Raw genomic sequence first — 26,009 nt, 5'->3', positions numbered from 1 at the left:
AATCTAAACTTGAGTCAACAACTTTTAAGCTAACGGCAGAAATCTGGAAATACCCAGTCTCCATTTCTCTTTTTTGCTCCCTACTCAGTGGTGTTTTTATTCCCTTCCAGCTTGCCTCGAACCTTCCCTGCCTGAGCCATCACTGATTCCCTTTCATAGTAGCCCTAAAAGCTGAGGGCATTTTTATCCTGTTATGCTAATGGACTAGCAGAGGCTGTGAGGCCACTGAGCACACATGTTCCAGAACTGAAATGTTAGACCTCAGTGTTTGTCACTGCCCATTCCTACATAAAGCTGTAAAGCCATCCCAAAGCCCCCTACTACATTTAGAGCTACTTCCTGTTTGTTCCTCTTTCATTGATCTCTGCATCTCCTTAAAACTGAGTTTAAGACTGGCTGAACCTAGAGTAAGTAATTTGGATTTACCTGATGGTATTGACCATGCCCTTCATTTTATCTTTGGGTTTTTTTAGGTTAGATAACATTCAGCAACTGTCACTGATAGAGGCTCCCTGAGGGGCTCCCAAACACATTTTTCTTTTACTGGAAGAGGATTATTTTAGACTCATCTGAATCGAAGAATAATCTCTGAAGCTCTTAGCTGTTCCTCTAAGTGAACCTGTGCTTGCAGTGATGTGGGTGCTCTTTGTAGTCCATGATGGACTAGTGTGGGTGACATGATTAAAGAAATAAAGAAGTCAGAGTATCAAAAGTACAAAAACCATTTCCATCTTGCCTCTAAGGAGTATTTATTTATGTTTCTTTTTTTATTAGCATCATCATTATGATTTTATGTTTAATCATTTGTAAGGATACCACAAGATATTATTCTGATTCCTAGAAGTCTGAACTAAAAGATCTGTTAAAAGTTGATGGCTTTATCAACAGAACGCAGACACAGGCATAGTACAGAGCTATGAATAAACCCAGACATGTAAATTAAATTGTCCTGCCCAGTCCACTCAAAAAAGGAATTCAAATGCAAGAGATTAGCGTTGAGAGTTGAAGTTGCTGTGTACGGAATAATGTCACTTAAACCAGCCTCAAAATACTATATAACTTACATATTTTTTATATTTTAAATTTTTCCCACTAAAGTATGTGTCTCATATGTTCACTGTTGTAGCCCCATCTCCTAGACCATTGATTAATATGTGGTAGATGTTCACTATATATTTATTGAGAGAATTAATATAACATTATATATATTGATTTTTCTCTGTGTCCGTGCCCCATTGTCCCACAGAACAGATCTAATGAGTTAAACCTTTTGACCTCAGTGCCTGCAGTGATTTAGTGATTTAAGAAATATATGTGCTTGTCCCTTCAAAGTCCTTATGGTGATTGATTGATAATGTCAAAGAGATATCAACAGAGTAAGGTCTTAAAAATAGCACTGCCTTAAAAGTCAAGAAAACTGTTGGTTTTTTTTCATTTCCTTTTATTCTAATTGAGATTTAATTTATATACAATAAAATTGCATAGGCCTTAAGTGTACAGTTTGATAAATTTTGACAATTGTATATATCCATGTAACCACCAGTCTGTTAAGATGTAGTACAAATCCATTATTCACAAAAGTTCCCTCATGTTCCTTTCGAGCAGTTCCCCACTGAGGCCTCTCTCCTTGGCCTGGAGATGGTTGTTTACTCGTTGTGTCCTCACAAGTCCTTTTCTCTGTGAGCTTCCATCCCTGGTGTACCTCCCTCTTCTTATAAGGATACCAGTCGTATTAGATTAGGGCCCACCCATATGGCCTCATTTAATCTTAAGTAGTTCTATAAAGCTTTCTCTCCAAATACAGTCACATTCTGAGGTAAACTGGGAGTTAGAACTTTAACATATGAATTTGGCAGGGAGAGGACATAACTCAGTCCATAACAACTACTTTTTTTCTAATCTTTATGCTTTTTCACCCTTATTTCATACTGCCTAAGACTTTCATTACAATGTAGAATAAAATGGTAAAAGTGGACTTTTATGCCTTGTCCCTGATCTCACAGGGAAAGCAGATAGTCTTTCACCTTTAAGTATGATTTTAGCTGTAGATTTTTTGTAAATGCTATTTATCAGGTTATAAAATTTCCCACCTTGTTTTCTGATAGTTCTTATTCATAGTGAGTGTAGAATTTCATCAAATCTTTTTTCTGTACCTATTGAAATAGTCAGAGTGTAACTTCAAAAACAGCTTTGAAAAAGTTTGACATTATTTATTAAAGATAAAGAACAAATACCCTGAATCCCAGCAATTCATTTCTAGGTATACATAGAGAGAATCTCATATATACAATGATTAACTTAGAAATGTGTTCATAGCTATGTATTCAGTTAGAGTAGGCTAAACTATGGTAACAAATGGACAGGGGAAAAAAATCAATGGTTTAAAGAACAATAAGTTTCTTTCTTTCTCATGTAATGGTCCAGGATAAGAGTTCAGGGTGACAGCAGTTTTGCTCCAAAGAATGATGGCTTTGTCATCTTTTTGTGTCTTCCAAGCTCACCCTGAACATTGCAATTACACAGGGGATGGCAAACTTGGTCCATGGCCAAATCCATACCACTGCTTGCTTTTGCAAATAAGTTTTATTGGAACACAGCCATTTCCATTTTTTACATATTGTCTGTAGCTGCTTTCATGTACAACAACAGAGTCAAATAGTTGCAACAGGAGCTGGATGGCCCACCAAGCCTAGTATATATACTGTCTGACCCTTTATAGAAAACTTTTGGTTGGCCCTGCGTTAGTAGGTCTGCAAGGAGGAAGAAAGATATGGGAGAGTACATGTGGAAGGTTTTTATAGGACAAGTCCGAACTGGCACATGCAATGTCCATTAGTTTTCCTCCTGATCATACGTAATTACTAGGGGGATTGGGAAATATAATCTAGCTATATACCCAGGAAGCAGGGAAGAGTGCATGAGTGGATAACTAGCATCCTCTGCCACAGCACCATTCTTAATAGCCCCAAACCAGAAACACTCCAAATGTCCATCAGTAGTAGAATGAATAAAAAGTCATAAATGCATAGCATAGAATGCTGTATAGCAAAGAAAACAAACTGCAGCTATGTAAACATCAACATAGATAAATCTCACAGAAATAATATTGAGCAGAATTCTTCAAAAGAATATATATAATATATTTCTATATTTATAAAGTTCAAAAGCAACAAAACTAAGTCACATTTTGGGGATATATATGTAAATGGTAAAACTATAAAGAATAGAAAAGGAATAAAAACGAGAACAGTGGCTGCCTTCTGCTGTTTCAGAGGGGAGAAGAGTTGTAATTGGGATGGATATTGGTGATGCTTCCAGGTGGCAATGCTGCCAGTATGTTATTTCTTGATCTGAAAAGAAGTCACACTAGTATTTTCTTTATCACTTATTCTTTAAACTAAACTGAATGTATAATATAGCTCAGCTATTTTTAAATTGAAAAATAAAACAAAGAGCCTAGAGACAGAGTTTTCCTAAACATTGAATTCTAAGAAGTTATCTCATCATGAGATATTGATTGATGGATGAGCAGACAACAGACCCAGCTATATGTAAATAGGACGTGATCCATTATGTTCAATTCCATCTGTGTATGCAAAAATGTGTGTGTTTATTTACATAAATATATTCACATATATTTACATATATAAAAATATATACATTTATATATGAACTTTATCAGCCTAATGGATAATATTCTTACCAGCACTTTTATTTTTAAAATGTGTATATTATCTGCGTGTGTATGCATAAATATAGAGAAATGTGTAGTTCTATGAATATGCATAACTGTATGTAACTATTGGTATACTAAACATTAAATCAAATTCTGTAGAAGGAATGGATGTAATTAAAAGCTGATATATAACTTTTTAGAAACTGAATAAGGAATAGAGCTTAGAGAATTAAGAAAAAGGAATAAACTTACTCTAAGGCATAGAGATTCCATACATTCCTGAAGTACATTCATGGGTCCCATTAGAAGTCCTTGGACCCTCTGTTAAAATTTCTTTAAATTGTTCCCATCAAATGTCAACTGTCTCAGCTTTTGACAGAAGTATCAAAATAGAAAAAATAAGACTAATGTTCAGGCCTGATGTGATAATGACTCAAAAGATATTTATTCTGTCACTACCAGGCATTTCTCCCCTCTCATCTCTCCCACAAATCCCTCTCCTTGTTTCTGTTACTGTTTGCTCATTTTAATTTCCACTTCCATCCCCCAGGAGTCTGCCTGGACAATAATAGTAGTAATGAACTGTTTTACCTGCCTCCATTCTCTTTGTTTTTCTCTGTTCTGAATTCTGTCTCCAAAGACCAATTTGATTTTTGTATTGTCATCACTGCTGCTTTGTTTTATTTTTGAGGCCAACTAGCACAACGTTTAAGAGTTTGCAGCACACATTCAAACAGACCTCAGCTACGTTCATAACCCAGCCGTGCTCTTACTAGCCCTGCAGTGATGGACATACTGCTTGACCTTTTCAGTTTGCACTTTCTTATCTATAAAATGAGGACAATAAAGGACTATTGTAAGGATTAATGAGATAACACATTAAAATAATTTAAAGTGATTAGCAAGGTACAAAGACGTAGTGAGTTCAATAAATATTTCCTGAATACACTAAATATTTAGCCTTGAGGTTTTTAATTTAACGCTTTCACTAGTTTCATGCTCCTTATTCATGCCTATCAAAATTCTACCACCTGTATCATATCTTCCTTAATCCTATAGCCAGATGTGATCTCTCCCATTTCTTAATTCCTGAGACTTCTCATACTATACATTACAGAAGTGTACTAGCATAATGGTGAAAACTCTGGGATTAGATTATCTGGACATGAATGTTCATTCCATCACATACTAGCGTTGTGACCTTGGCAGGTCATGTAAGTCCCCTATGGCTTATTTTCCTTATCTGTAAATTAGTTACAAAAAGTAGTATCTATCACAAAGAGTTTTTATGGGGATAAATTACTAGAAATGGCCAGACTATAGAGATAGAGCTGGAGTGGGATAGAAACAGATCAGTCAGAGAGAAGATGTTGACTACAAATGGGCACGAGGAAACTTTTTGGAGTGAGGAAATACTCTAAAACTAGATTGTAAAAATAAGTTAATACCAAGACAAAAAAATTTTTTTAACTGAGTTGTGTCCATGCTTTCATAGCTGAACAGATTTATTACTATTTATCAAACTGTACACTTAAGATGGTTAAATTTGATAGTATTTAAATAATACCTCAATGAAACTTTAAAAAAAAAAAAAAAGAATATATGGTATATGGAAAAGGCTTAGAACAGTACCAGGCACATACTAAGCATACTGTATCTGTTATTACTATGTTATACTGCCCTGGGTTATTTGTGATTCTTTACAGGATTGTTCAGAGTACCTCATTTTCTTACTCTCACACCTTCCATCCCCTCCCCCTAAACTAAGCTTGAGCTTAATCCTAGCACCAGCCCTTGCTCTTCATTAGGTACTCAGTGAATATTTACTGACTGAATGCAGGTATGGACTAATAGAGTTTATGCCTAGGATGATAATGTACTGGTTTGGGTTGAGGATCCCACAGATTTGTGTATGCGAAGAAGACTGAATTGTGCATTAGATGGCTAGTCTTTTACATATATACATAATAGAAAGCAGTTAATATTAAAGATAGCTTTCAAATACCAAAGATCATGGTAATTGTTTTTATGCTAATAAAACTATGCTAATAGTTTTATAGGTGATTGTTTTTATGCTAATAGAACTGTGCTATAGTTGTATGACTCTTGCTTTCTCTAGGCCTGATATTCTCTTGTCACACCTAAACTGTGCCATCCCAAAGTTAGCATACTGTATTCTTGGCACTTTCGGGCTTGTTATTCCCAGCATGGCAAAGCTGTCTTTGTGTTATTTGAATATTCACCCTTTCCTCAAAGAAAGGCTGAATATCCCCAAATCTCTTCTTTAAGCAGCCAGGACAATAGTCTCCCAGAAACCTAAAGAAAACTGTGAATGAGATTCTTATAGTCTTCCAAGAAAAAGACAGAGATGTTTTGTATTGTTGGGAAAATAATATTAAGAAGAAAAAGGAGAATGTTATTATTAGAAATACTAATAATTAGAAAACAAACAAGAACAAAAAAATTTCTGTCCATTCCATTTTATTATTTAGCACTCTAGAAAATTAATGTCAATATAACGTTGTTAGAAAGGAACAGAAACCAAATCAGCCCTAGAATGGTTAGTAGAGCATCTCTTCTAGTTAAAAAAAAAAAAAAATTGTTTTAGCACAGTGTAGAGTTCTTTGAAAGAAACATTCCAGATTCACATCTACCTTGAAAGTTTTGGCGGTAGAATCACTTTAATATGAGGGATTTGGAGGTAGAAAGTGCTAAAATTTTCTATTTTGTCAAAGAGAAGAATGATCTTTTCCTATGATAAAGAGAATAAAATAAAGCAATCTACTGTCATGGGCATTGTCACAATAGACCCAAATCAGCAGGAATAAGGAATATGACAGGCCATCAGGTTTAAAAACAAAATCCTAGTTAGTCTGTTATTGCACAAATATACTTTTTTAAACAATGTGTTGTGGATCTCTGATATTTACAAAATCAAAATAACCTACCGAGTTTTCCATCTGTCATTGTTTCATGTTGGGAGGTGGTGAATTGCTTACTTTTAAAGCTTAAGGATTCCTGTAATCTCTATTACTCAAAATGAAATTTTTCATTTCCTTTATAGAATGCCAAAATTATTTTCTTTATTGTTCACACAGGAGCAATGACAGAAGTTAGAAAAGATGCGTCCACATCTCCTATGACAACAGGAAGCCAAAAGGAGCTTGTAAGCACAACCACATCATCATTCCAACACAACACCTCCCGGTAAGTTTTAGGGATTCTTCAATTTAACATTCTCCAGATAAGAGCATTTTTTTAGTTTATTTTTTATTTTTTATTGACATATAATTGACATACAATGTCCTATTAATTTTAAGTATACATTATAGTGCTTCGATACTTGTATACATTATGAAATGATCCCCATAATAAATCTAGTTACCATCTGTCACCATACAAAGTTATTACGATATTATCGACTGTATTCCATATGCTGTGCATTACATCCTCATGATTTATTTCTATTTTAACTAAAAGTTTGTACCTCTTAATCCCCCTCACCTATTTAACCCACCCTCCAACTCCTCCCCTCTTTGGTAACCACCAATTTGTTTCTTGTATCTATGAGTCTGTTTCTGTTTTGTTTTGTTTGTTCATATGTTTTGATTTTTAGATTCTACATATAAGGGAAATCATATGGTATTTGTCTGTCTCTGTCTGATTTATTTCACTTAGCATAATACCCTCTAAGTCCATCCATGTTGTTGTAAATGGCAGCATTTTATTTTTTTATAGTTGAGTAATTTTCTGTTATACATAGAAACCACATCTTTATTCTTTCATCCATCTATGGATACTTGGCTATTGTAAATAGTGCTGCAATGAACGTAGGGGTACATATATCTCTTTGAGTCAGTGTTTTTGTTTTCTTCAGTAAATACCTCCAACTAGAATTGCTGGAATGTATGGTTGTTCTATTTTCAATTTTGTGAAGAGCCTCCATACTGTTTTCCATAATGACTGCACCAGTTTACATTCCCACCAACAGTGTGCAAAGAGTTCTCTTTCTCCATATCCTTGCTAGCACTTTTTTCTTTTTGTCTTTTTGATAATAGCCATTCTGACAGAAATTAAGTAATATCTCATTGTGGTTTTTGATTTGCATTTCTCTGATGATTATTGATATTGAGCATTTTCATGTTTCTGTCAGCCATCTGTGTCTTTTTGAAAAATGTCTCTGCCCGTTTTTTAATCGGATTCTTTGGATTTTTTTATATTAAATTGTGTAAGTTCTTTACATATTTTAGATATTGACCCTTTATTGAATATATGATTTGCAAATATCTTCTCCCCTTCAGTAGGTTGCCTTTTCGTTTTATCGATGGTTTCCTTTACCCTGCAAAAGCTTTTTGCTTGATGTAGTCCTATTTGTTTATTTTTGCCATTGTTTCCCTGGCTTGAAGAGACTGGTTCAGAAAAATATTGCTAAGACCAGTATCAAAGAGTTTACAGCATGTGTTTTCTTTTAGGAGTTTTTTGGTTTCAGGACTTACATTCAAATCTTTAATCTGTTTGAATTTCTTTTTATATATAGTGTAAGATAATGGTCCAGTTTTATTCTTTCCCATGTAGCTGTCCCGTTTTCCCAATACCATTTATTAAAGAGACTATCTTTTCTCCACTGTATATTTTGCTTCTTTTGTCATAGATTAATTGACCATATGTGTGTGGGTTTATTTCTGGGCTCTCTGTTCCACTGATCTATGTGTCTGTTTTTGTGCCAGCACCATATCGTTTTGATTACTATAGCTTTGCCAGTATGGTTTGAAATCAGGGAGCATGATACCTCCAACTTTGTTCTTCTTTTTCAAAATTATTTTGGTTGTTGGGGTCTTTTGTGATTTTATACAAATTTTAGGATTCTTTTGTCTAGGTCCATTAAAAATGCCACTGGCGTTTTGATAGGGATTGCAGATTGCTTCAGGTAGTATGAATATTTTAACAATATTAATTCTTCAAGTCCATGAGCATGATCTATCTTTCCATTTATTTGTGTTGTCTTCAATTTCTGTTATCAACGTATTATAGTTTTTACCTTGGTTAAATTTATTCCAAGGTATTTTTTTATGCAGCTGTTTCTTTTATTTCTCTTTCTGATAGCACATTATCAGTACAACTGATTTCTGTATATTAATTTTGTATCCTGCAACTTTACTGAATTCATTTATTAGTTTTAATAATTTTTTGGTTGAGGCTTTTGGGCTTCCTATGTATAGTATCATGTCATCTGTAAATAGTGACAGTTTTACTTCTTCCTTTCCAATTTAGATGCCTTTTATTTCTATAGAAGCACTTTTGTGAGGTTTGTTTAATAAAGAGTGGAAAAATCTTGACACTTCTTAATGGCTTTTGCTCAGGAGAGATACCCTTATTTGGATGCATCTGGATTTGGCCAGGTTGAACTTTTGGAGCCCTCTTCTTTATACATGCCCTTCTTTAGTTGATGATGGTAATTGGCAAGGATATCCATAGAAACACAAAGCTAATCCTATCTTTCATCAAAAAGTCTGCTTAGTAGCAGGCTCTTCCCAAATTGTGCACTTGGACTATAAGTTTAACTAACTGAATTAATTGATATTGACAATTACAGTGGGCTTTGTTAAAGGACTGTCAACATTTACTTATTACAGAGAAATTTGAATGAAGAGAATAATTTGATCAGCCTTTTCTGGAATCAGGAAAAGAAACATGTTATTAAAATTTCTCATATTGAATAAAATTTCTCATATCTAATATGTTCAACCTTTACATGTTTAAGGGCTAAATATATAAATATCAACACCAAAAGGGTTTGGTTTATGTTTCCCTGGGAATATGATTTTGAACACTTAAATACCTAGTATCTTATCAGATGAATGAATATAGGTTTTAAGATAATTTTAATTTTAAAGAACTTTTGGGAAATGACCCTAACACAGAGGATAATAATAATGGCTGTCATCTATTAAGCATCTAGTATGTTGCCAGCCCTTTGTACGCATTATCTGATTTAATCTTCATCATAGCCTTATGAAGTAGTACTATTGTCATCCTCATTTTAAAAAATTAGGAAACTAAGGCTCAGAGAAACTGATTGACTTGCCTAAGGTCACATAGCTAAGGTCAGCCAGCATTTCAGACTCTAAAGCCCATAATCTTAAATACTATAATAATTGTCAATGACAACTTCCTTATTTTGGAGGCCACCCATAATCAAAAAAAAAATTTTACTAGTTTACCACGTTCTTTGTTCATTACTCCTTTCTTTTATTTTTAATGCTGCTGTTGTTATCATTCTACCAAAGACCCACCGTGAATTGTGGTTATGAAATATCGACGGGGTTCCCTCCTTGGACTACTTAATGTTGTGGCTGGATGCTTGTGCTCATAGAGGATCTGTCCTCGCTCACCTTGAGAGATTCTGCTGGAGGAGTTACAGGTAGGGAGGAGAGAGAGCCAGGATTTTCAGTGTTAGTGAATTTCTCTATTGTTGAGGATTAAAATGAGATCTCTTAACTCCACTTCAATGTGTATTTGATGATTACATTTCAGCTTAGAGAAAAGCATGAAAAAGAAAAAGAAAATGCTTTCCCAGTGAGGGTTTTGTAGAACATCCTCAGCACACATTTTCTGAATGGACCGTATCAACAGTAGAGTTTTACAAGGCCAGTTAAAATTGCTGTGAAGACTCATATTTATGGACCTTAAAAAAAGGATTCTTGATCTGTTAGTTCTCAATACTACAAATCAGCTAAATATAGATTCTCAGAAGCTTCTTAAGTAATGAGCATTTGGCTAAATAAAACCACGTGTAGCACACCAGATTTTATCCTTAGGCATGCACGATGGCATATTATAGGTCTATTATACAATGTGCAGAGTTGAAAAAAAAGATTCAGTACTATGAAAATCAGGTACCAGGAAGGCACAGTGTTTGCTTTCCAGATTTCCGAATCAGGATTATTTGAATTATTTTTATTTCAAAGTGTAGAAAAAACATTTCTTATAGACTGCTTTTTAGTTACACACAAACTCTTACTGCAAGAGAAAAGCCTGTTCTTCATCCTGACAAATCTTTGAAAGTAGTACTTAGGAGAACAAGAGTAAAAACCCTTTTCCCTGTCCACCCTAAATTTTAAGAATTTTCAAGACTTGCAAAAGAGGATGGGGCTGTGACAGATGCTAGTCCTGGACAGGTTTTCCTTTGTTTTCTAAAAAGTGTTAACACCTACAGGGCTACCATATTATTCCATGTGCAGGTAATAAAACAAGGCATGGCAAAGTAATCTTTCTCATTCATGGTGTAGGCTGTTAATTGTTCTCTCTGCTGCCTGTCAATATGTGAAATTTTCATTCCCCATTCAAAATGGAAAAAGTTGTGGCTGAAAATGTTAACATTTGCATTTTTATTTGTTGATTTATTTAAGGGACAGCCTCTCCTACAGCAATCTATCACTTGGTGACACCCCAAATATGAATAATGTATTGTAGACTTGCAGCTACCATGTGTAACAAGTGCTAGAGACAGTAAAGGAATGTTAACGATGTTGCAAATGTAATATTTATTGACTCATAAAGTTTATCGCTTTTGAAGTTCAATAATACTGACCGTAACACATTAATATCACTTCTCCTGATTTTAGCTGGGCACCTTTGTATGTAGAAATATTCATCTATCTCATGCTAACAAAATAAATATGTAATTTATAGCACAAGCAAAGAGGGCTTTGTAGTTTTCAGTGCTGAGAGCTGTAATGCTTCTTTCTTTCCATTTCACTTCTGGCCTCCAGCATTGATCGCACACCCCTGAGCTGTCCAAGAGAGTTAGCACACTGCTCATCTTGGCACAAGAGGGTGTTGCCACTGAACTAAACAGTACCTTGCATTTCCGCATGGCTGGAACAGGCAACATGGCACAAACCACTCCACCTGGAAAGAGAACTACAGGGGCCTTTTCTCCCTGTCATTCTGACCGCCCCGCTGGTAGGTGCACACACCTTCACTCAGAAAGTCCAGTATTTTTCCTGTCATGATACTGAGTCATAGTTTACTGATTCTACTTGAGCCTCTTCTCCAGTGTGAAGCCAGACCTGGGCAACTTACCAATGAATTTGTTATGAGCCACAAATGTTACCAATGATTAACCCTTTTGTGCCTTCCAGAATTAGATGTGTCCATTGCCAGTAAGAAAGATCATACAGGAAATATCTGGCCCCCAGAGCAAGAGAAGTAATGTTAATTAGCAACCATCAGCTGTAATTGTCATCCCCATTAAGATGCAGAATTATGTATTTCTTCGTTATAAATAACCTTTCTAATTGTACTTGATGTATGCCAATTTAATCAAAAAGTATACTTGCAACAAGCAGATATTTGCATTAATGTAGCTTTGGATCTTCCAATCTTTTATTTCAAATTTGACTAGAAAAAATCTGTTGCAGCTGTATATCTTTTATATGTTGGTGTCTTTTTCTTTTCAGGTATGTAGATCTGATACATTTTATATTTAAAATGAAGACAGTACCTTCTGGGATTGTTCAGTGAAACAGAAATCTTGTCACTTTTTCAAATACTTGGAGTTTCTCTATCTCAGTCATGTGACAACTCAGTGATGATTGTTCCAAACTGATAAACAGGGGCAAATACCAGGCCTGCAACCACAGGATTACATTCTCAGTCCCTGAAGAAAAGGTTACTAAGGCCTCTTCTCTCTGTTCTTCCCTGACTCATAGGAGTTAAGGCTGGTATTCCTGGCTTCTTTTGTGAGCGTACGTGAAATGTGAAGAGGGAAAGGCAGATCTCACTAAGTCACCTGATTAGTGAATTTTTGGAACTGGAGATAGAGTTAGCCTATTTCTAGGAAGTACTCTTCACCTCGCTCTCTTTTTTCTTTTTTTCGGAAAGATCAGTTTTTTGGTTGTTTTTTTTTTACCATAATACAGAGCTAAAGTTTTTTGTTTTGTTTTGTTTGTTTTTGAGGTATGTTGGGGGGATGATTTTGTGGAGCTTGTTTTTTACTGAGGGAAGTTGGAAAATATTTGAGTATGTGCTTTGAAGAAATTTGATTGCTTATTTGGGGGCTTCATATGAAAAATAGCTTTATTTGTTCCTTTTTTTGTGACCTTGGTCCTTTGCTGTCAAACCATATGCTTAATGTGTTTTGAAAATTTTGCTGTAAATTTGTACCTTGCTGAGCTGTCTATAGTGCAATTGCCCGTGCACAGTAATGCTCACAGGCAGCTGTTTGCACACGGCTGACTTGAAGGTGGCTTGTGGAGACTCTTTGCCCATTGCAGTTGAGATTGAGGGACCAGACTCAGAAGTATTGGAACCCTGGGACCACACTCTACCAAGTCCAGTCTGGAAGAATCTAAATACCCTCCAATCTATAACTTAAACTTCTGTCTTTAAGACAGTATTTTTCTGTCTTCATTAGAAAAAAATCTCTGTTCAGATCCTTTTCTCATTTTTTAATCAGGCTGTTTATTTTTTGCTACTGAGTTGTAAGAGTTCCTTATATATTTTGTTTATTAACCCCTTATCAAATATATAATATGCAAATATTTTCTACCATCCATAGTTTACCTTTTCATTTTATTAATTATTTCCTTTGCTATGCAGAAGGTTTTTAGTCTGGTTTTTTTGTTTTTGTTTGTTTTGTTTGTTTTGTTGCTTTTGGTGTCAAATTCAAAAAAATATATATTTTAAAGACCAATGTCAAGCTTTTTCCCTATGTTTTCCTCTAGAAGTTTTACAGTTTCAGGTTTTACATTTAAGTCTTTAAATCCATTTTGAGTTTATTTTTGTGTATAATGTAAGATAAAGATCAGTTTATTCTTTTGCATGTGGATATCCAGTTTTCCCAACACCATTTATTGGAGAAACTACACTTTCCCCATTGTTTATTCTTGGCTCCCTTGTCAAAAATTAGTTGACCAGTTATGCTTGGGTTTATTTCTGAGCTATTTATTCTATTCCATTGACCTCTGTGCCTGTTTTTGTGCCAGTGCCATACTGTTTTGATTACTAGAGTTTTGTAATGTAATTTGAAATCAGGAAGAGTGATGCTTCCAACTTTGTTCTTTCTCAAATTGCTTTGACTATTCAGGGTCCTTTGTGATTTCATATGAATTTTAAGATTATGTTTTCTATTCCTGTGAAAAATACCATTGGAATTTTGACAAGGATTGTGTTGTATCTGTATATCACTTTGGGTAGTATAGACATTTTAACAATATTAATTCTTTCAATCCATGAACACAGGATATCTTTCCATTTATTTTACCTATTTCATTTATTTCTTTTATGTTTCTTTCCATTTATTTCTTTCTATTTATGTCATCTTCAATTCTTGACATCAGTGTTTTAGTTTTCAGCGTACAAATCTTTCACTTCCTTGGTTAAATTTATTCCCAAGTATTTTATTCTTTTTGATGCTATCGTAAATAGGATTTCTTTCTTGCTTTTCTTTTCATATAGATCCCTGTTGGCATAAAGAGATGCAACTGATTTTTGTATGTTGGTTTTGTATCCTGTAACTTTACTGAATTCATTTATTAGTTTTAACAGGTTTTTTTTTGGAATCTTTAGGGTTTTCTACATGTTAAATCATGTTATTTGCAGAGATAATTGTACTTCTTATTTGTTTGGATGCCTTTTATTTCTTTTTCTTGCCTCATTGCTCTTGCTGTACTTCCAATACTTTGTCCTATCTTTTCTTTGTACTAGATCTTAGAAGAAAAGCTTTCTGTTTTTCTTCATCGATTATGATTAGCTATGGGCTTTAAATATATGGCCATTATTGTATTGAAGAAATTTTTTTCTATACATATTTTGTTGAGAGTTTTTATTATGAATGGATAGCGACCTTTGTCAAAGAAGACAAACAAATTGCCAACAGGTATATGAAAAGATACTCAACATCACTAATTAGGGAAATGCAAATCCAAACCACAGTAAGATATCACCTCACAACTATTTGGATGCCTATTATCAAAAAGATAAAAGATAACAATTACTGGCAAGTATGCGGAGAAAAGATAACCCTTGTATACTATTAGTAGGAATGTAAATTTGTCCAGCTATTATAGAAAATAGTAAGGAGGTTCCTTAACGAATTAAAAATAGAAGTACCATATGATCCAGCAATCTCTCTTCTGGGTATATACCCAAAGAAAATGAAATCAGTACTGCAAAGAGATATCTGCACTCTCATATTGATTGCAGCCTAATTCACAATAGCCAAGATATAGAAACAACTCGTGTCCATCAACAGATGAGTGGACTGTCAAATATTCAGCCTTAAAAAAGGAATATTCTGCCATTTCGACAATATGGACAAACCTAAAGAACATTATGCTAAGTGAAATAAGACAGACACAGAAAGAGAAATACTGCATGATCTCATTTATATGTGGAATCTAAAAAGGTGGACTCGTAGAAGCAGAAAGTAGAACAGTGGTTACCAGGAGTGGGAAGGAGGAGAAAATAAGACGTTGGTCAAAGGTTCATCATCCTAGATGAATAAGTTCTAGAAATCTAATGTGCAGCATGGTGACTATAGTTAATAATACTGTATCGAATATCGTAAATTTGTTAAAAGAGATTTCAGGTGTTCTTACCACAAAAACAAATTGTAACTGTATGAGAGGATGGATACATTAATTAGCCCAACTGTAGTAATCATTTTACTATATATATGCAAATCAAAACATCATATTGTATATTTTAAATATATACAATTTAAAAAAAAAGACTTTTTATCTTTATTTTTACCTTAAGTAACTTGACATGAGCACCCAGTTGCTTCCAGCCCCCATTATGATGGTATAACCTTTAATGTGATAGAACGACTGATGGCATCTTAGTCCTTTGCTGTGCTATGAAAAGGGACAAACATTTCTGCATTTGTCCCTTTTCATTCTCTGTGGATTATAAACCAAGGCTTTAGCCTATGGGCAGTTCGAGCATTGTTTAGTTTTCTATGTCATATTTCCAGTAACCACTTACATTGCAGAGAAGGAAAAATTGTGTAAATAATTGTAACAATGATCTGTTTTATCTCGGGCAACCAAATTCTGGATTGACAGCTGCCAGGGGATTCGAAACCTACACAAGAAACATTTCTATTATACTGGTAATAAATATATAATGCTGAAAGTTATAATTACCTGTTCATAATCCTTGGCATTGTACTTGAGAGTTGACAGTGCTTTTAATGTGCATTATCTCATTTAAATTGCACTAAAACTCTGTGAAGTAAGTAGTAATATTATTCCATTTTACAATGAGGAAATGAGAACCGAGAGAAACTGACCACCAGAGGTCACACAACAAGGAAACAGAAAAGAGAACTTGAATTTAGCCCTTCCAATATCAAATTTCAGTGTTTTTTCATTCTTTTATACTGCCTAAAATTTGGATGTGGTTCAGAGGTATTGACACTAAGCTGATAAAATTCTGGTTTAGGGTAGGAATCACACAAACTTGGAATTTGTTTTTGTAACTTGATAGGAAGAAACTTAGTCATACAGAGAAAGCGAGATGTCGTGGTTTCACTATACACAACAGCCAAATTGCAATGCTTTCTTGTAGTTATGCCCAAAATCATAATAGTGACGAAAAAAAATTTTTAATCAGACTTTTTCTCACCTGGACATTTACACAAATAATTTAAGTACTCAGCCAGATTCCCTCATGTGCCTAGCAGAAGAAATAATAATGTGTTATTCTTCCAAAGGTAGAGAGATAGAAGCTAAAGTAACATCAAACTAGAGCCCACGGGCACTAGTTGGGTTGATGTGAGAGGTTTCAGTAGCAGACCTCACTGCCTCTATATAAGAGAGTATATGAGTGTTGACCTTATATAATGATACTGACTACTATTCATTGAATGCCTATTATATATCAGGAATGTGTCATATGTCTAGCTATATTTATTTATAACCTATGTTCATGCAAATTACATATCATTGTAAGGTTTTTTATGACTATTAAAACTCAATTTCAAACTATTAAGTAGAATTTCTTCTTAGATTTTTGTAATGACTTACTAAAATGTGGGCTACTGGACCCTAAACTATTATTTTACCTTTATCTGCCCTCATAATAACAGTTTACACACTACACACAATCAAGTAGCATTTACTGTAACTTTCCTATTTTGTGTATATTGTAAACAACAAAATGAAAACAAAGCTTAGTGAAATGATCTACATAAAATGACAATAAAAAGGAATAATCTGAAGACTTCAGAAAAAGAATGTGTTAAATATATAAAAGAAAATATGAAGTTGCAAATATGCCTCTCTGTCTTCCATCTTGAATCTAAAGGATGAAAAGCCCAGCCATTCAAAAGTGTTTTTAGGTTAGGTTAGTAATTTGGAATTCCCTGCCAGCAGTGCATTACTACCAAGAACAGTTGAATGCATGTAAATTCTTACGTGTTCAATGAAAAGACATTGCTTTTAATTAAGCCATGCTGTTGGGCTGTTACTATAATTCCCACTGTTAAAAGCCATTAATATAATCATCCATTTCTCTTGTACATACTGTTTATAGTGTGTAAGTTAAGAAAACAGAAACAAATAAGCTAAGTAGAAATAATAAAGACATAGCACAATTCCAAGAAATGAATTCAGCCTAAGGAAGTTTGTGAAGACATTCTTACCATAGGAAGAACATACCGTACAGGGAAAATATACATTACAACACCTTATATTTACTAGTCGCTTAGAATTCTAGTCCTTGGCTTTAAGAAATCTTTCCAAATTCCAGGTGAACTATTTTATTGTTCATACTTTTCTATATTTTCTAAATTTTCTACAACCAACATGTATTACTTAATTTCAAAAACAATGTTTTAAAAGAAAATAAAGACTACACAGGTGTAGGAGGTAAACCCATTTCAAACTTTTATACTCTAAAGTTACCCTTGGAACATATGACATAAATATGTTATTTCTTTGTCGAGCAAGCAGTAGATGAGGTATATGTTTCCTTGGTATGTCTTCTCCAGGGTCTGAACTCTGAAAAATGCTATGATTAGTGACATCTGTTCAGTATTGCCGGTTCCCACTATCATTTCACAGTTTTTAGCCTCATGAGTTGATGTTTCTGAGTTGTTCATTTGGCCCTAGATAATTAAATTCCCTTAACTTCAATGTTAAAAACATCGTTGAGTGTCACTGTTCTGGGCACTTAATGCTTTTATATAAAAACTCTTATATGTGTCACCTAATGTAATCCTCACCATCATGAGAAAGTTATGCTCAAAGAGGCAATTATAGAACAGTTAAGAGCCCAGGTGTAATAATTATAACACCTAGGTTTATAGGCCCAGGTTTAAATGCTTGCTCTATGGTTTTGACAAATCTTTTAATTTAATCTATGATAATAATATCTCCCTCACAGGCTTGTCATGATGACCAAGCAAGATAGTTTACATAAAGTATTGAGCACAGTCCCGGTATATGACAAAATAGTAGTTGTCATTGGTGAACTTGCTTTGGACCTTGCTGTTGTAATTCCAAACTCTGTGTATGTTCTCTGGCAGAAGGACAGTGTTAGGTTCATCTCAGAAATAGGCAATAGGATTGTATTCTTTAATATTCACCTTGCAGACATTCCTGTTACTTCTCTACGCCTGATTCCTCATGTGTAAATAAGAATACTAACAAGCACTTTACACATTTTCTCAGATTATGCGTGACTAGATATGCAAAGCCCTTAACTTGGTGCAGGCCGTAGTTGGCATTCGATGTTAGCTTCCTTCTTTTGTGCTTTGGGCAGCAGGACTTGCTTGTGTACCTAGAACAGTGTGTGTGAATGATAGTGGCCCCTCTGCCAAATGCAGTGAGTGACAGTGATCTGCAGATATGTGACTTAAAAGCAAATATTAATGACCCTGCTTTCAAAGGATTTTTTTTTCCACAATGTTGGCAAATTTTTCTAATGTCTCGAGATGTCCCCTACTTGTTTTTCTTCTAAATAGAGGCAAGTGGTGAGTAAAATCCTTGGCTAGTGATAGAGTTAGTATTTAACGTGGTGTTCCAGGACTTCTGTTTCTGGGGTCACTCAAGACCTCACTGAAGTTATTGATAATGGATTTCTTCATCACATTAGTCCTTTGTAAAAGTTCTAAAAGGGTTTAATTCCCTTTAGAGCAGTGGTTCTAAAGTCTTTCTGCACATTGGAATCACTTGGAAATCTTTGTAAAAGTACCCACTTCCAGCCTCACCCTAGATTAACTGAATCAGAATTGTCAGGGACGGGCCCCACTGATGTGTGTGTTTTTATTTCCCCAACTGACTCTGATGTACTTGAGCTAAAGATACACATTCGGGAGCCCCTTCTCTGGAGCTGCACATCTCACGGTTTAACCCCAACACACCAGCATTCTCCCTTTCTTCTTTCCGCCCCCACCCAACTGCAGGGCCTCGCCTTTCTGTTAGCAACTTTCTGTAGCCACTGTCATCCTCTCCCCAAGGGGTTATTAGAATACATCAATTAGCCTGCACTGAAAAAGTGTTTAAGAAGCCTTTGAAGGACCCGCTTATCAATCTAATGTGTTTTTATAGTCTTTATCTCCCCATCCTGTGCCATATAGAATGTAAACTTCAAGAGGGCAAGGATTTTTTTCTCTTACATTCATTGCTATATCTCTTTGCTAGAGCAGAGCCCAGCTCATAATAGACAATCAATCAATAAATATTTATTGGATGAATGAATGATCACAAAGTGAATGTTGTCTTTTCAATTTACCAGTTCATGGCATTCCTATAGACAGCTGTTTTCCTTTATGCCTTCTCCACATCTATGAAGGAACCATGGTTTTACTCAGCTTGTACATTTAGTTGTGCTCTCTTACTTCTCAGAACTTCTTTGCATTTTCATCTACTCAAAGGTTTTCCCATTCTTTAAGAATTCTAGAATGTCTAAGCTTCTAGATTTTCAGTCTGGATGACAACAGATGCTCAATTGTGAGTAGTTTCAGTGTGTTCCTCACATTGGGATTTGATTGCTTAGACCAAGAGTCCCCAGCTCCTGGGCCGCGGACCAGTACCAGTCAGTGGCATGTTAGGAACCAGGCCACACAACAGGAGGTGAGCAGTGGGGGAGCAAATGAAGCTTCATCTGTATTTGCTGGCGCTCCCCAGCGCTAGCCTCACCGCCTCAGCTCTACCTCAGAGCATCAGGCATTAGATTCTCATTTGGTACCAGTCCCTGGTACCAAAAAGGTTGGGGACCACTGGGATAGTATCTCCCAACTGTCTTTGCTTAGCCATTTCTTACGTTGTGTTCAGCCATAAGGTAAGATGCTTTGGTCTGTGGCTGGTTTATTTTGGTTTTCTCATGGTAAAATTCTTGCCTGCAGACAGGCAGCAAGCTTAGAAGAGAGAGCATTAGAATTAAAGTTCGAAAATCTGGATTCATCAGTACCTGCCTCAACCACTTACTGGCAGCAAAACCTTAACTGAATACCTTAACCACATAGAACCTCAGTTTTCCAGCCTTCCATCCTGTCTGAATCTTACCCTTTGTTAGAGATAATAATCAAAATGAAAATATGTATTTCTGTCTCCTGATTGCAGAGTAGTTTACACATTTGCAGAATAAAATAGCAAATGAACATTTTCAGAAATAATTGGTTTCGGAATAACATTGGTTTAATCTTCTCTTCAAAATCTTTGTGTTTTGTGCCGGCCAGTAGTTTAGAAAGATTAAGTGGATAAGCAAACACAGCACAAGTCATTCACAGCATGGCACAGAGCATTTCTGTGGGAATATCTGGCCTTCCCACTTGAGAGGAGACCGGGTACAATTTACATTTCCTGCAATTATGTGAACATGTGTATACTGAAGGTTTTTTAACGTTTAAATGCAATCGTGTCTTGAAAACATTAGCTTTTACTTTGGGGAAGACACCAGGAGAAAGACAGAAAAAAGATAGCATCCTTCAAGTCCAAATTGAGGTCATTAGCCACATTGAAGAAGGTGACCGTATATTAGTGTAGGCCACATGCTTTGCCTTGGGGAAAAAAATTGTCTGGATTGTGCATGATAGTACCAACGATGCCACTGAGTAAATCAAAGACTTTTATCAGCAAGAATACTCCAAAGGAGAAGACAGAGATTAATGTAGTTAATGGTGATTGACTAATGTATCTCCAGCTCAGCTGGACACTTTTGTGTACTGTTTCTATATTTAAATATGTGTGTGTACATCACCATTCCTAATATATTTAACACTTTTCATATTTTCCCATAAACTATTTGCTTTTCATGTTAATGAGATGTACCTCTCAAAAGATATTACAGTACCTTTTTTGACTGTCAGTCTCTCTTTATTTCTTGTTTGAAATTCATTTTGCCATTTTGTATTATCTGTATCTCTTAATGAGTTAAACCACAAAAATTAAGAGACACATATATGAAAATTCTTTGTAAACAGTAAAATGAAATACATGAATATTTTTATTTTCATTAGCCTTAAGACTTCTGGATCTATCTTCTCACCAAAACGTCTTTGCTATGCCTTCTTAAAGAACTTGAATGAGCCACTTGGTGTACACATCCTAATATTACCCATGAAAGGAAGGTTCCAAGTTGGCCTTGAAGCTGCAGAGTAATTGGCCAGTGCGTTACCTGTTTACTCATCAAGTCTTTCATTGATTTTCTTTATTCGTGGGTGCATTCTGAGTATGACTATTACTGAGATTAAAAGCTCATCATCATGTTGCTTGGCACTCATCCATAAATGCTTATAAAATGATCAACTTGGTTGGAATGTGAATCTCTTGGCAAGCAACAGGAGAGTGATTACTATTATATGTGAGAGGCCGTTTCTTGCTTTGGAAGAGCTGGGAGATTCTGAGGTGAGTTTGGATTTGTATCAAAATAGGGGCCTGCTTCAAGCTTCTTTGTCACAGGACATGGGCTACTTGAAAACCAGAGCTATTGTTAGAGCCAGAGAGAAAGGCTGTAGCCCAAAACCAGGATAGCAAAGTAGAAAGCAGACAAACCTTGTATACAATTACATGTCTCTTATAAAAGCAGTGTATACAGTTTTCTTGGCATATGTGAAGAATTCATTCTTTCAACCTTTGGACAATTTAAAAATATTCTGGATTAATTTTCATATTAAATAATAATTCAGAAAGATAAGATAAAAGGTGTGCTTAGTCAATGGGATTTTTTTTTTTAATATTATGCCTTAAATAAATAAAAGGATGGTAGGAGTTGTACTTTGGGCATTTTTTCTTCCTGGGGCTCTGCGTAACCCTGCTGAAGCACTTTTAAGAGCCAGGATGAAAGCCAGGGCTGGGAAACCATGCCAGTCTATTCTGAGTGAAGGGATGTAAAGTTTATTTCTTGTCAAAGGCTGTCTCTTCTCTATTCCCTGAAGAAGTCTGCCCAATAGGAGTCGCTATAGTCACGTACTTGACACTTGGTATAACTTAGTGAAAGCTGGAAGCATCTCACCTTGGGACACCTGCCCTACCAGGTGCAGAATGGACTATTTACCATACATTCTGCATGGAGTTTCATTAGGATGCTTCGAAATGCTTTCCATTAATGAAGTGGTGCCCTTCTGCATGGGTAGTTGGAAGTACATACTGTGCTAGCTAGCTCCGAGGAGAGTCCTCAATCAGTGTCCCTTTACTCCATCCATGTCTACTGTCCTCACAGTCTCAGCTCATCACTGAGAAATGTGCTGCTCTTAAAATAAAACTTTTCTGTAGACCAGTTGATAACACCCCATACCCAACTCTTATCTTCTGGGCTTTGGAGAGAAATGGACTATGGTGGAAAAAACAGATTCCGGTGAAACCTGAGGTGTTGCTTCATCTCAAGGGTGGATCATACTTATAATACAAACCATTGATTTACAAAGGAACAAGCTAATTAGCAGCAGAACTAACATTGGAACTGGCCCCTAAACCACTGGGAACCATGACCTCTCTGGACAATAGGAGAGAGAGGAGTCAACAGATTGCCGAGGCACTCGAAGAAGAGCCACCCACGGCTTGGTCTGCAGTTCCCCTTTGCTCATTGTCCAGGTGCTGCTGGAGCTCAGTAGCTTTCCCAGAACTGTCCCCTCCAGTAAGTTTATGCTTCATCATAGCTTGCCTCAATTCTTTTATTTTCTCCCTTTGGTTATAAATATTTTTGTGAACCGCACAATGTTTCCACTGATGTACAAACTGTAGGTCACATGGCATTGACTTTTATTCAAACCAGAAGGTGTCATGCTAGGATTCTAGCATTGTATCATTACTTCAGTGGAGTCTTTTGTGTCAATGTGAAAATTTTAATTTCACGCCCTGCAGACTTCATAGTCTTTGAGCTCTCTCTGCTCCTGTTGTTGCATAAAGGGTAAATCCTCGTGTCACGTTCATGTTAGACTGAAGAAAAGTAAACTTGATTCATTTGAGATCTCCAAACAAAGACAGAAAAACTCTGTTGGCAAAAAGCTGTTATTTAAGGGGGAAAAAAAAGAATTCTTTTCAGTTAATATGGCTTTCCGTATGGGTGAATATGGTCTCAAGGCACAAAAGAGGATAAAAACTTCCCTGTTAACATTGGCTACTGGTCCTATTTCATTAGTAAAGATTATCATTAATTTCCTGATTGAAACACAAGATGTTCTCAAGTGTTTGGCTATAAAAAACAGTTAGACTCGGGCCAAGATCTTTTTTAACCAGTCAGTGCTGGCAAAACAATTAAAAATTTTTCCTTCATTCAACTGTTTATTTGAGAGAAGAAAATGTTGTAGAGAAAGCGGTAAGGAAAAGCCCGGATGTATAGGTTAATAGCAAACTTGGTGGAAATAAATCAGAATTTAGTATTTACATTGGATATATGATTAAAATGAATTTTTTTAAAGTGAAATGAAAAGCTTACATATGGAAGTTTTTCATATCAGGTTTAAGATCAAAGATATCACAAAATTAGAATTATAACTTAATACTATAATCTATTTATCATTAACTTCTAAGTGCTATACTCTTGTGGCCTTTACAAAAATTATGAAATATTGTGTGGCTTATAATGAAGTATTTCAAATTTACTTTCTTACCTCCGCTTTTAGTCTCTGATCTCAAAGTCAGGTTTAAACTGCTGAATATGATTAATTATCTATGAATGGGCACCCAGCTTTCACCCCTCATAATACCAATTATAATCCTTTTTAGAGGACTGTGTATAGGAGTTCAAGAATCTGTTTTCTAATGAATTTTTAAAGAAACCGATACCGGTGATTTGGCAGCAATTACTGAAGCACTTGTGCTTACTTGGGAAAATTGCAGTTGTAATATATATTTTTTTAAAGTAACATTTAAATCACCTATAATCCTAGTACCCACTATATATGCTGTGTATACTGTATATATCACCATTAATATTTTACTATTTAGTAAATTTCCCTCCAATCCCTTTTTTCTTTCATTTCTTGTACACTTTTCTTTCTTTAGACTGTTTTTTTCCTAAATTTTGAAATGCCTGAAAGTTGAAAAAAGGAAAAACTCTTATTTGTATTAACCATTCCATGAATACATTTAAAAAGAGGTAGGTGGGACATAGGAGTGCTAAATAAAATTGCCTAAATTGGCCTATTAGAAAGGTTGGTTGTTGGAATGAGCATGTACACATTTCTCCCATAAGTTACGTGAGGAATGCTATGATGTGATTGTGTTTCTGATAAAACTTTTTTTCTTCATTGGATCAATACACAAATTTAATCTGAAGTATAAATCACTGCTATAAAATGGATGGCATTTTGTAAACATGACTCCTACATCTTTTTTGAGATGAGAAAAATATGTGTTAAAGTTAGATCTTGTGATTAAAATGGATTTCTTTGTATAGGAAAAAATGATTAAATAGACTCTTCCTGGTTAGGAGTAATGGAAGACAAAGGCATTTACTGGAGCAAGCACCCAAATTTGCTGGTTGCCAATCTACTTTGTTGCTTTTCAGAAGCAGAGGTGGCTTTGGCAAGCCAGGTTGCATCTGGAGTTTGAGCTCAGAAAGAATATTATTCTCTTGCTCTGAGACTGTCTTCAGACACCAAAATAATATTGGATTTTCACCTTAGCATAACGCATTTATTTATTCTTTTACCTTCTTCCTTCTATTTATCATTGATTTTGACCCAAACAAGATATGTCAGGTTCAATTACTATGTTGGCTCAGTGCCAACTATAATGAGCCAGGAGATCCTGGCCTTCCCATTAATCGTCCTCGGATTCAATCTTTCTTATTGACTCCTCTGTATTTCAATATCAAATTCATTAGGCTATTCCTTGTCATCCAGTTTTCTAAATCCTTCCAAACTGGGGCAAATAATTGATCTGTCTGGGACTTTTCACTGCCAGAGCACTGGGAGAAACACATTGGGTCTCCCAGTCTTGGTAATGCTCTGTTAAAACTCTCGTTTTCCCCCATCGATTTCTGCTTTTTCCTTTCCACATGTTTACAACAGCCAAAATATTTCCACTCTATTTGGCTATGCTTGTTTTCCCCTCTGTTGACTCCATTTCCTTTCTCCCTTTCTACAGAATAGTTCTAATTTTCCTAGCATCAGTAAAGTCCATTAAAGGAAGTTGGAACAATAAATCAGATGGTTTCCTGTACTACTTATCCCCACCCTCACCCCCCAGTAACAAAGTAACATGGGAGGAACAGTAGGTACCCTCAAATCATATTTTTTATCATGGTCTGGGTCAGAGGCATATTCATTTACAGCTGCTTCACCTGTGGTGTCCCCTTTTTCATTAATAGAGTTGGGCAATTGCCTTTTTCAGAGTACCCACCGAGTATTGTTGACCTTATCCACCCTAAAAGTCTGGACATTCTCCCATCTCTAATTTTCATTTAAAGTGTCATAGACGATGGCCAATTGGTGTTCATACATTAACCCAATGCAGCCATATCCAGAATTAGGGAAAAGTCTCAGAGTTCACAGTACTGACAAACCACTTAGGTAATGACTCTTCTGGGAGCTATCTATACCTATCAACAAAGTGGGTGAGCCCTTTAACTATATGTATACTGGTTTCTATTGTTTCATGATTTTGCCCTCTGCTAACCAGTATCACCTTCTTTGTGACAAGAGGATGGAGAGGTATAATTGTTATCTTAAATTGGAAAAATTTCAGGTATCTTCCTTCCAAAGAGCTCCTGTTTCGCTTGCTCACAATAAGTTCTAATCTCCCAGCTTCAACTGTGGCACTGAGAGCAAGCAGGACACCTTAATTTCCAGCTCATTCTGTCCCTGATATAGCAGCCTTAAATAGCTGGTTTTACTTAAACCTAAAGATGACAGCCTGTGGTACACATATAAAGAGAG

General features: G+C 35.5%; 1 protein-coding gene across 9 annotated transcripts in view; it reads left to right on the top strand.

Annotated features, from left to right (window-relative positions):
• KIAA1328 (KIAA1328 ortholog) overlaps positions 1 to 26,009 on the top strand; it is a 229,026-nt gene that overhangs the window by 193,960 nt on the left and 9,057 nt on the right. For 7 of the 9 annotated variants that reach the window (XM_039842883.1, XM_039842892.1, XM_039842891.1 and 4 more), the window contains one exon: positions 6,775 to 6,883. In XM_039842883.1, the coding sequence (XP_039698817.1) occupies positions 6,775 to 6,883 (109 nt within the window). Of the gene's footprint in view, positions 1 to 6,774; positions 6,884 to 8,552; positions 8,604 to 9,963; positions 10,121 to 26,009 lie in introns of those variants that run through there. The other 2 variants (XM_039842884.1, XM_039842885.1) reach the window with 2 other exon arrangements.

This window comes from Pteropus medius, unplaced genomic scaffold (genome assembly GCF_902729225.1).
Source record: "Pteropus medius unplaced genomic scaffold, Ma_sr-lr_union100, whole genome shotgun sequence".
Taxonomy (NCBI): domain Eukaryota; kingdom Metazoa; phylum Chordata; class Mammalia; order Chiroptera; family Pteropodidae; genus Pteropus; species Pteropus medius.
Note: the sequence above shows the minus strand (reverse complement) of the source record. Positions and strands in the feature narration are given on the sequence as shown.